Source organism: Stylophora pistillata, chromosome 2, assembly GCF_964205215.1.
Source record: "Stylophora pistillata chromosome 2, jaStyPist1.2, whole genome shotgun sequence".
In the NCBI taxonomy this organism is placed as follows: Eukaryota; Metazoa; Cnidaria; class Anthozoa; order Scleractinia; family Pocilloporidae; genus Stylophora; species Stylophora pistillata.
The window spans coordinates 24,914,847-24,927,059 of NC_142520.1; the positions used below are offsets into that span (position 1 = coordinate 24,914,847).

General features: G+C 39.3%; 1 protein-coding gene across 3 annotated transcripts; it reads left to right on the plus strand.

Moving 5' to 3' along the window:
* Positions 1–696: 696 nt before the first annotated feature.
* LOC111333735 (uncharacterized) lies at positions 697–11,295 on the plus strand. 3 transcript variants are annotated; one of them, XM_088751428.1, is made up of 7 exons: positions 697–1,712; positions 3,645–3,908; positions 4,897–5,283; positions 6,202–6,483; positions 7,319–7,555; positions 8,007–8,279; positions 9,372–11,295. In XM_088751428.1, exons 1-7 carry the CDS (start codon positions 1,661–1,663, stop codon positions 9,887–9,889), a joined length of 2,013 nt encoding a protein of 670 aa, XP_088607554.1. In that variant the 5' UTR covers positions 697–1,660; the 3' UTR covers positions 9,890–11,295. The 3 variants fall into 3 exon arrangements, with proteins under 3 accessions (XP_088607554.1, XP_022795100.2, XP_088607555.1); XM_022939365.2 differs by having other exon boundaries at positions 972–1,712; positions 9,369–11,295; XM_088751429.1 differs by lacking the exon at positions 697–1,712 and adding an exon at positions 2,424–3,219 and having other exon boundaries at positions 9,369–11,295.
* Positions 11,296–12,213: the final 918 nt, after the last annotated feature.

The window sequence follows — 12,213 nt, forward strand, 5'->3', positions numbered from 1 at the left end:
TATAATCTCTAGAAAGAGGATGTTTATTGCCAATACCAAAAAAAAAAAAAAAGAGCGTGACGTCAATCCCTTTATTACGTATGTAAGATGTTATGTATTTGCTTCTGTTTATCAATTTTGAAGTAGTCTAAATATACGTTGCGTTTAACCTTGTTGGAAATATTTTCTGCGGGAATTTATTCCTTGCGGATCAATCAACCAACAGTCCACGCAAAAAACCGCAGAAATCAAAACGTTTTAATTTCCATGTTTAGAAGCCCATTGAATGGGTCAGTTGCTAATTGTTGTTATAGATAATGGGTTCCTGCCATGGCATAGTATGAACACTTAAGTTCAATTCAACTCCCGCACTATGTACCTGAATGCAGGACTTTATTTTGAGCGCCGAGCAACTACTGACTCATCTAATAGCTTCATGCCAAGCTGTTGGGACAGCTTTTATAATAATTTTCAATTCAGGTCTGCGCGGTCTTCAAAATTAATCATTACCGATTCTGGCCGTGGCTGTCATCAGTAAATCCTTTTGCATTTAAAAAGTTGCGCAAAAATCAAACTGACCGTCGAAGGAACTGAAATTCCACTGAACCAAATCATCTTGTTCGTGTATCAGTGAACTTATCTATTTTATTTCAACGGTGAATAACATAAGCCTTTTGAATTAGTTTACTTATTTTTCGTTTGTTAAATTCGCATTTCGTGCTAGGCGTAATCCAGCTAAGTTTACCTATAGAAAGTGTACTGAACCCATTCACTCCCAGAAGTGATTAACCTGTAACTTCTCCCTAAAACATCCATACATTATCCAGCAAACAGGTAATGAGAATACTCAATACCAAGGAGAAGTTATTATTTTGATCTCTAACACTCGCGGTTAGCGAGAGAGGATTAACGATAAGATCTTGGTTGACAGATTACGAAGATAATAATAACGATGTAATAATTGTGTGTTCGTAAACAGAGACCATGAAAAACAACAGCTTGAGAAGCTCCCGCCAAAAACAAAGGGCCATTCCCTAGCTTGGTTTCGATAACACAAGCTGATCGCTTTCCGGCTACTTGACTCAAGATTTTCTGATTTAAAGTTCTAAAGCAAGCTGACGTCATGGTCTGTTTTGGAGCTGTCTGAAGATCGAAAGGAGTGATCGTAAACAACAAGCTTGAATTCGCTTGCTTTGGGTTGACTTTGAAATCCGACCAATTTCAGAGCTTCCGACCGTTTTCAAAGCCTCGAACTTATTGTTTATTGTTTCCCCTCTTGGAATAAGCTGTTGAAATGTCACAGACTCCCAATGCTTTCATCGGTTTAATGTTTGTTGATTACAATTTCCTGAATATCATTTGACATGGGATCGATGTCAGCGGAAGTCGCAAAAAAAACTATATATAAAGCCCTACGCCAAATCCATGCAAGTTCGATACAAGTTCACCGAGACGAAACGAAACGTCGAGACAGAAGAATACCAAATCCTGCTGAAAAACCTGTTGTCTTTCTTTCTCTCTCAGCGTCTGTCAGTCACTTCCGGTTAGGATTTCCCGTAACAAGCTGATTTTGGCCGAATCATAGTCTCGTATGTATAGTACTCTGTTATCATAGAGTGTGTTAACAACTCAAGCGTGTATACACCTTCCAGTCCCTCCAATACTGGCTGTGATCTGCAGCATGAGATCCTTCATAGCTTTTTTACTCCTGATTAGTGTCACGGTCTCGGAAGGTAAGATGCTTAATTTAGGCATTACATAAACAAAAACTGTTGTAATGCGACTTTACCAGGACTTTGGCTTGTACATCTTTAAAGCGGAAAAAAAGGAAAGCACAAACACTCTAGAACACTGTGGTTAATTCAGGAATGAATGTGCGAATTTATGCGTGGGAGTGCAACAAAAATTGAGTTTGTCTGGAAAATAACTGTTATCCCTCGTTGGCATAAGGTGTAAAAACGCAAAGCATTGTCACGTGTTTTAAGAGACATTTTTGTCTTCACAAGGAGTTAAGCCAAAGCTCTGTAATGTAAAGTGAGCAATAACAAGGACTGATTCGATATCTCTTCCACAGACAACTTTAAGGAAGAGTTTTACATAGCCTTTCATGAGGAAAGACGAGCTAGCTTTTCCTTGAATATATTCATCTAAACTCTTCTAATGAATCGGAATTCTTTTTTTTTTTTTTTCACGAACCGATAAAAAAAAAAAAAAAAAAAAAACGCTCCAACTCGGCTTGATAACTCCGTAAAGCGCTACACGTACCGGTACTCATAGGTCATGGGTTCGACACCCGCCCAAGCCTGAATTCTTTCAGGCTTTATTTTCACTACCGCTCAAGGTATGTTTATTACTGCGATGATCGCTCTAGATCTCCTTTAATTGTGTTGTGATTGTTACTATTTTGTCATGGATTTTCGCGCTTACCTTGAACATATCGAGCTTTTTAAGACTAGCAAGCGCGATTTTGTAAACATTTTAGAATGGTTCTTAATCTTTTTTGCTTTTGTGTAAACCTCGCACTAAAGATTTCAGTTTCGCCTTGCAGCGTCCAAGCACGTTTTAACAGTGGTATCTTTTAAAATCACAGAATTCTGCTCTGTCCAACTAAATCAACATGGCAATCTGCCCACATATTGGTGACGCCGATCTGCTTTTTTCATCGGGTTTCCGGTGTTTCATATCCTTTTCAGTTTATGACCACGATGCCTAATGACAAAAAATTCCGGTTGCAAACGATGCGTTTAGTCTGTTAATTCATGCACCTCAAATCTCTCAAGAAAATGATTGATTCTCGTTTTATCAGTAGAGAACACCACAGAAGATTCCCCTGGGGAATTGCGACTGGAATAGTTTTATATGATATGAAACGGTCATTTTGCAAAGTGTATAAGGAGATCCATGCCGTTTCCTGGTGTTATCTTGCGGAAAAAAAAAAAAAAAATCGGATCGCACCTCAAGAAAGACCGCCCACTGAACGCCTTATTTATGAAGATAACAATATTGTTTTGATTTCTCGTGCCAATTTTCCCGAGCCAATTTTCGTGAGCTTGAATGATTTCCGGTTTTCCTCAGCGCTCCGCTTGGCTGGAGGTCATTTGCAATGAAGGAATCATTTACGGCGCTACACATGACATGTTTATAGTTAAGAGGCGCTCAGTATTTTAACCTTTACCAAAAACCACTGACTCGACAGAGTTTTATACCGGAAATCAATCATTACAGGAAGTGATGAAAAAGGCAAGTTATCGGCCGTCGGAGGGGGTGGGGGGCGGGATACGAAAGTTACTCCATTGTGGAGCCTGGGACTGGGATAGGGAGAGAAGGCATTAGATGCCCTCTCTTTGTTGATCAATTCTTAAAATGCGCATTGGGCGGGGTCAATCTATAAGTTGGTTTCAGATGCGGGTCGGTTTTGAGATTTTCTTTTTTCTTTCTTTATTAGAGCCAATAATCAAAATTCAAGTGCGACTTGAACTCAGTTAAAGAAGAATCACCCCGTAGCGCGTAGAGGCAGATATGCTTAGTTATACTTTCCTTAGTTATACTTTCCTTAAATTTGAAATATTTGACTAGTGCATTATTTTTTTCCCTTCTTTTTTTTTTTTTTTTTTTTTTTTTTGCGTTGTTAGTTGAACGTCCCTTAAAACCGTTTCTCTTTTCAGGTTTAGTAGCGGATGTTTCTCGAGAGATCACTATTTATGCAGATCAGAGTCTGACGTTGTCATGTCAATCGAGAGATAGTCCTGAGAAGCTGATTTACTGGCATTGGAGAAATCGGAGTCATAAGGCCACCGATAATTTCGTGAAACAAGGGCCAACTTATACAATTAACAAAGCAACCGTTGATGACACGGGTTTTTTTTCTTGCTCTGCTGCAGAATGGGGAATCTGGGCCATAATGCACTACATTTTCGTCAATGTTATAGGTAAGTTACTGAGATTGTGTATTTGAATGCAGATCTAACAAGTGGAGTCATTTTTAATCCGTTAAGTTAATTAGGTTCTTATAGAGATATGAGGACCCCCTTAAAAGGGGAAGGGGTGGTGTCTGTTGTTTTATCCCATATCCCACAAATTTTTGGCCTAAATTTCCCGTATCCCGTCAATATTTTACCCAGATATCTCATATTCGATAAATCCTAATGAGGCCTCAGTTACATGAGGTAAGAATCGAAAAGGACACCGCATATTTCGTGGTCTTACAAAATAAAGTTATCTTGTAGGGAAATTAGGCAGTTGCTAGTTAACAGGCCCCGTTATGAATAGGCACAAATCGGGTGGGAGGGGGGTAGGGGAGAGAAATAATTCGTTTTGCGCAGAGTGCTAACAATCTACGTTCACTAATTCGTATTAATTTTCGCATCCCTCCTTTGGGATGTAACGCAATGCACTTCGGCCCCAAACAAACTACATTAGTGAGTTGTGGCGTAACGTCGCGTGACATTCCAAAGAATGGCTACGAAGGAGCCTACAACGGGTTGCAGGGATAAATGGCAGTTGTTTAAATTCTAACGTGATCAGAGCCTACACCTGGACAGGTGATCGAGTTAAAATAACACGAAACGTCAGCTTTTGAAACTCTTCACGGTGGCCAATTTACATTATCAGCTCTCTTGATATAACCACAATCACCTTGCTCTCTGCGAAGTCACACAACGCTCCTCCTCTTGGACCGAGCGTCGCGTGACATATCCCAGAGACTATGTCGTTCAAGTTGTAAGACTCAGAAAACTGCGACCAATCAGATAAAAGTGTGGGTAACAAGTGGAAGCCTCAAAACCAAAAACTAATCACCACTCTTGCTTGTCGCGCCTGATTGACTTTTCGCTTGGAAAATACAAAAGCATCCAATAAATGTTTCTGGATTTCATGGTTTTTTGAGTCTCACAGTAAGTCAATTATCTTCTTCACAAGAGCCAGGAAAACCATCTTGTGCCAACGGATGGAGCTTCTACAAGAACTCGTGTTTCATGCACTCCTCTTATAACATGGAACGTGTGTGGAGAGAAGCATCCTCTTACTGCACTGGCTCCTCTGCACGTCTGGCTAAAGTCCCACACGATTCAGATGATGATACCTTGCGCTTCATGAGTGTTCTTACCAAGGGATCCATCCCAGCTGAGAGATCTCTCCTTAATCTTTCCACCGTTTGGGTTGGATCAGCTAGTCACCCCACCGTCGGTCATCGAAGGTCTCAAAACCCACAGGGTGGGACTAGCAGCTGCGCTGGTTTTAATGCGATAAAGAGAAAATTAGACGAGGATGCTTGTACAAAAAAATGTACCTTTATATGTGAACGAGGTAAGAGGTTTCATCCTTTTTTCGCTTGGTGTAAAGATCGAAGCGTTTTTTTCCTTCCGCTGTTTAAGGTACCGGCCTTTGTGTATTGCAGGGGGGGTGAGGAGGGTTCAGAGAATTTTGATGCCCCCATAAGGCTTTGTATAACTTGTATGATGCCTTCCTCATCGACCGTCAATTGGCAATGAGTTTTCTACAGTCCCCCCCTTTACACTTCTTTTTCTCCCTGAAAACTACGAGATCCCCCACAATCCTCCCCTTCCCTTCCTCAGGCAATAAATAGTGACAATCCCTTAAAAGGTATGTTATTTGAGATTTGTAAGTGCTTTCTTTATCTCTTTATAAGAATTATGAACAAATTTTACCAAAGCTTTTACTCACAGAGTAAGGTCTACTATGGTATCAATTGATCAAGCTTTACCTAGCACCTGTTCTGTTCTTGTATGTATTTCCCAAACTTTACCGTTTGTATGGAAATGAAACAGAGATCTTTTCCTCGTTTCATGCTGTCTCATGTGGCCTTTTTCTCGTTAAACGTATTTCTAAAAAGGGAGAGACGAGGATATTTGTTGCTTGTTTTTTGTGAGCATTGACATTTTGATAGTGCAACAAGTTTTTTCAGAATAATCAAAGAACTGTAACCGTTTCCCAACGGTTGCATTGTCATAATCAGGAAAATCAATCCTGAACAATTAGCTTTTTTTTTATCAAAAGGTAATTATCATTTCTCAGCCTGATATCTTTAAACGGACCTGCGATACAACGATGTTTATCAGCGACTTTAAAGAAGGGTACAAGGGGGTGGGGACTTGTAAATCTTTTTCTTAAATCTTCGCTTCTTGTCAAAGCTCTGTTGGTTTCATTTTATTTCTACCAGTATTTGAGGTCAGTTCATTTCAATTTCGTTTGCCATATTTACAGTATTGCCGGAAGTCCCCAAAGACGTTTCCATCGAGTACATAAATTCTTCCGCTGTCCGTGTTGGATGGAACTTAGCGTCTTCTGGTAGCAATGTAACAAATAATTATGTGGAACTGTCTATTGCATCCGGGAATGTTATCAAACGGCAATCATCACACGGAAAGCAGTCTGTCATTTTCACACATCTCCTCAGCAACACACAGTATAGAGTACGAGTACAAGCCGAGAATACCGCGGGAAATGGGACGAGTTCACAGTATGTGTCGTTCAAGATGAACGAAAGTAAGTCGCGTTAAAGAGGCCTACGAAATTTTGTGCGTTGCGTTTCTTTAAACCCCACAGTCCTAGAACTTATTATAACGTCTGTTTACGGCAATTTTTTTTAATTTCGTCATAAAATGTGAAAGGAATCAATAGGGAACCATTCAAAAGCGTAAGAACTATGGAACTTGATGACAAACTTCAGGGGAGGGGGGGGGAGCTGTTTCAATGCCATTTGTTAGTAACACACGGTGCAACGTTTTTATGGGAAAGTAGACCCACCAAAGTAAGACGGCACTCTTTGTCCATACATTGTAAATGAGCTTAGCAACATACGGGAGGCTTGTCATTTTTGAGCATATTTTAAAGCTCTAATCACCAATGGATCTCTGCCGCTAAGTGGGCGTGGACTCAATTATTCCCTTTGCCCCACGTAAACGAGTGACAAGTGTTCGACATCTTTCATACGGTTCACAAACAGCAACTGCTCTGATTATCGCAAAAAAAAAGGGAGACAAATGGTGGATTCATTAAACCATATGATATCTGAGGCATGTTCCTTTTCCCGCAGACACCCACATTACGAATTTTTTCGTCGTCATGATCACCGACAACGCTAATCTCTGAGCTGTCTACCATGCAATTTGTTTAATTCAGAACAATATCTTGACGATGTCTTCTTGAAAATCGTATGAATAGCTAATCACAAATGACTTACATGGAGTTAAGACATCCATTGCCTGAGCTGGAAAATGAGCCTTCCTCCAAATCCCCTAAGCTACCTCTGAAATATTTGCCACTCCCAGCTGTTTCCTGAAACTGTAGTTGATATCACAGATTTCAATCAATTTTGCAGATATCCTAGTCATTCCCACCCCAGCAAAGAACAACCAAGTGATTGCTGGTCACCCCGTCACACTGCGGTGTGGTCAGCCGCACCATACCGTCCGGTGGTACAGAGAGAAAAGCAACGAACCCCTCAACACAAGTGGCCAAGAACTAACCATTCACAGTGTTTCCTCGAAGGATGAAGGTACCTACCATTGTGAGGTGGATCAGGGTCCAAGAGTGTCCATTAAAGTCCTTGTTGTTGGTAAGTTATTGGGGGTTAATCAGTCCTTAGTGTGGTAAGCAAGGTTTCTTAAATAGTTTGGCGATATGCTTTCCTTTCTAACATATAGGAATTCAAAAGTTCTTTTCTTGTTCAGAGATATTTTCATCACTTTCCATTTATCCCTATGCTAACATGACATGATGAAACGAATTGTAAATCACGAAATTGATACACAAAAAAACAACTAATAAACGATCTACTCAAGCAATAAACAGCGAAAAAGAAATGTGGAAAAATGATGAAAGAGGAAGATCTGAGAAATCCAAACACAAAATGGTCTTTAACACCTTCCTACTTAGCACTAAGCGGCGTGTAAACTTAGGGGTAAAAAAATTCACCTTAATTTTACATCAGCAAGACCGGTAGTGTATTACAAGAAATATTGCGTTTAAACTCAGAAACATGTTTCTTTTTTATTCTTTTTAACCAGAGCATCCGTTTATAACTGATATAAAAGGAATTTTCCTTGAACAAAACGACAAAGTGACGATGAAAAGAGAACTCCTCCTGCTTTGCAACACGACAAACAGGCACCCGCTAAAGTACGCATGGCTTAAAGATGGTGAACCGCTGAACAATGGAGAGGACTCAGTCAAAGTTTCCTTACAAGACGATGAAACCAATGGAAAATACACATGTCAGGTGTCAAACATCGCAGGAAATGCCTCTAGATCCTTGGTTATCTCTTCCGTGGGAGGACCAGGTGGGGAGAGATATTTTTTCGTTATTAGAAAGACTTTCATATTTCGAGTTTAGTTAAAATCGATGACCAAATTAGTCGACTGTGCCAAAGTATTACTTTAAGTGCGGCAAAAAGGGGTGAAAATATAGTTTAGAGGGTTTAAAATGTCAGTGCCAGCAGTTTTGTAGCCGGATGTGCTTATTTTCAGTAAAATACATAATAATGTTTGATTCTGAGCTTAACTTTATGCCATAAAAATAAACTCGAAATTAAAAGAGGATCATCTAAAATTCAATCAAGATTTAAAAAAACGATTTTTTTTATATTTGATCAGTGTGCAGTGAATCCCTAAAACGGGGGGGACGTATTCTTCTGTTTACGTGGTCTTTCACTTAAGTCACCTACAACTCGTAGAATACAGACGAATCTTTTAGTCTATTTACATCTTCTATCTGTGGTTTATACAAATGCGATTTGTGAAAACGTTTCGTGCAATGTTCCATTGCCTTAGGGATGGATTTACCTTGCTGTTTCGAAAGTAACCAAAAATGGTTACAGTTTCCCCTTTGACTCTTGAAATCACTACGTGACTATTTAAAGATCATAGATGTTTTTCAGAAGGAGCTGTTAGCCTTTGATCAACTCTCTTTTCGTGGGCTATTATCTGGACTAGAGAAAGTGTCTTGTTTATAAGAGTCTGCTGCATGAAATTGACTGATACGAATGTTAGAGGAGCTCGCATTTTTTCCTTCGCGAGTGCCTCCCTCCCCGCCTCCCCCCCCCTCATCCCCCCTCTCCTTCCATATAGAGTATTTCCAGAGGGAGGTTTTGCTGTCGTCTCCTTTGTAACCAAAAAAATAGAAAACATTTTGTTCGCATGATCAACACCATGGAAGATAAGGAAATTTGAGCAAATCATAAATGAAACTGGTTTGTTTGTTTGTTTTCTTCGACGCCATCACATTTCAGAAAAAGAAAAAAAACAAAAACAAACAAACAAACAGAAACAGCAAAAAAATAAAAAATATTGTTTTGCCAAAAAATTTGATTAAGAAATTTTCCTCATGTATCAATAATTAATGTTTAATTGTTCTTTTCTCTCGTTTGAAGAAGTATCAGAGGTCAGTAACGATCGCTCCAAGTCAACCAATTTGGTCACGGTCATTGCTGTTTTCTCCGTACTCCTCATAATCTGCTCTGCTGTGGGTTTCACCCACAGAAGGATCACAAAGTTAATAACTAAGAAAATGAAATCCAGAAAAATGACAATGCAGAGCACCTCTACTGAAATGGCAACTGTGGAGGAAATGGAATCACCGAGACCAGAGTCACCCACCGAAACTATCACGCGCGATAGCGATGAGGTTTTCCCTTACGACGTTATTTCGACATGGACTGGATCAAACGGGCTTTACATGAGTTTGAGACGCGAAGGAAACGATGGCGAGCTTGAAGATACCACGCAAGTTGCAAGAACTGACTACACTAACATTTCCCCTAGCAATCGTAACAATAGCGCGGCTATTTGCATGTACGCTCCATTAATGCATACTGCAGGATTGCAAGGTGCCAAAGAGTCGAAAGGTCCATATGTGAACGTGAACACCGTGGAGACTTCATCAGATATGTAAGAAAAAGAAAGCCTATCTCGTTTTCAACTAGTCTTTAAAAAAGGCTCTTTTCTAGTAGAACCTTGTAACTTTTGGATTTCGCACCTGATTAGCTGAAAATGGTGTGAAACCGAAGTAACGTGCATATAGATTGTGTTTCTGAAGTCTATGACCTTTTCACTCCTGCCTTTGAGACATTAACAGAGCCAGGCTAAGAGTGGTTTATGTTTATTAGCAGCCGCTCTGTACACAAGTAGTGGGACCGTTTCCTCTTTCCAAATTTTTCTTGCCTCAGGAGAAGTTTCAGTTAGTTTTGTTTTTCCCCTTTTGGTATGGTCCTCGTGGGACGGACTTTGGATTACAAAGGTTAAAAATGAAACTCCCACCCCTAAAAAGCAACGACGGATGTGTCTCGAAATGAGGAAGGGACAGGTACCTTCAATTCTCCAAGATTGTAGGTGCGCGAAGTAAGAGAGTGACATAAGAGAGCAAGGGAAGCAGCTGTCGCGTCTACCCTTTTGTACAGTATGCATATTCTCCTTAAGGAATTATATAAAATTCTAAGGAGCTGAAAAGGAGAACTTGTTCAACAATCAAGAGCTTCTTTAGTTGTTGATAATTTCATTTATTCTTGTGACCTTAATGTGTGATTCAGGGGTGATATTGTAAGGAGAAATTAGATGCTGGTGACTCTTAGGGATCACCCTTAGATGTCACTCTTCGATACCTTAATATGCTTATGGCAGATGATGTATGCTGTGTTGTAAATAAGATAAGTTATAGATGTGATCTCGGATTAATGTTCGCAAAAGCAACCATAACTAGAAACATATTGGACGAGGCTTAGAACGATCTACGCGAAAATTGTCAAAGCTGCGTTGTACTTTATCTTTCGAAGCCAATGAAAGCTGATGAGTAAAGGCTGATAGTTTCGAAAGAAACTGTTTGGGGCTGCGTCGGTGGGAGTAACGAAATAATTTGGATATACCAACAAAGTTGAAATGGTAAATTGGCCACCGTAATGATTACAAAGCTGAGGCGAATAAGACAAAGTGGATTGTGTATGTCTGTACTTCATCTTTCTGGGATGGTGTAACAAATTTTATGACCGTATTAGCAAGTCGGAGCTGATGTTTAATTGAAATTGAATAGTGATACCATTGTAAATGTAGCAACACACGAATTACCTATTAATTAATCAATAAATCAATTCATTTGATAAATTAACTATTAATTAATTAGCTGTTAATTACAATGAATAAATCTAGCACTATCCTAATCACACTCAAATATGAGATCAAGATTATGTTAAGTTCGCTTAGACGGGAAGATTTTACGATGAAATCTAGTTTGTAAACTATACTTATTTTGGGGTTTTTGTGTAAATATGTCAGCCGAATAAAGAAATTATAAAATACATTAAAAAATTCTGTCATTTCTGCTGTGTGAAAATATATTTCAGATCAATTTGGCCTCATATTCCTTGTCAGATCTTTCCAACAAGATCGTCCCGTCTCTAAATGCCAGTTTTGGGACTTGGCCAAAGAACTAGTTCTCGCCAAAATTTTGAACATAGCAAATAATTTTCACTTATTATCCAACTACACTCCGTAGAGTACAAATAACGCCATAGACGAGTACAGATATCACGCGCTATTTGCACACCAGAAATAGCCACGAAATTCGCCCGAACTTAAATAACAATTTGGCGCGTTGAATAATAAATCTCTTATTAGACGTATTATTATATAGTATCGCTGAGTATTTTCACGAGTTGTGCCGCATTTTGACTCGCCTTACGGGCTCGTCAAAATACGGCACAGCTCGTAAAAATACTCAGCGATACTATCAAAAAAACGTCTATTAAGATATATATCATCCTTCTCGCCGCCGTAATTACCAAATGTTTTCAGTGCAGACTTTAGCTAATTTTTCTCTCAAGAACAGAGAGCACGACTCGAACACGAACATGTGAAAGGCGCTAATTTGTGGTAAAACGATGAACCACATTTGTTCCTTTCTTCATTACAGACGACCTTTTAAAACGTCATTGCATGCATTATCTACAAAAGTTACCATTAGATTTCAAGTAATTAACCCTTTCACCGCTAAGAGTGACAAGTATATAAATTCTCCCAACAATATCACTTGTCCTTGAGAACTAGTTCGGGGTTTGAAACAAAACAATTCTTCATAAATTTGACTCATTTAATTTAACGAAATAACAAGCTACACTAGCGTGACAAAACAACATGGCGGTTTTTTTTTTTTTTTTTTTTTGTGGTCAGACTAGTTCCCAGTCCTTCTAAACATCACTCCTGAATCACATATTAAGGTCATGAGAA

Excerpts from the sequence above, each read along its gene's own strand:
- LOC111333735 (XM_022939365.2), top strand. The coding sequence starts at position 1,661 with ATGAGATCCTTCATAGCTTTTTTACTCCTGATTAGTGTCACGGTCTCG. Across the intron at positions 3,909-4,896 it reads CATTTTCGTCAATGTTATAG|AGCCAGGAAAACCATCTTGT; the intron begins GTAAGTTACTGA and ends CTTCTTCACAAG. Across the intron at positions 5,284-6,201 it reads TACCTTTATATGTGAACGAG|TATTGCCGGAAGTCCCCAAA; the intron begins GTAAGAGGTTTC and ends CCATATTTACAG.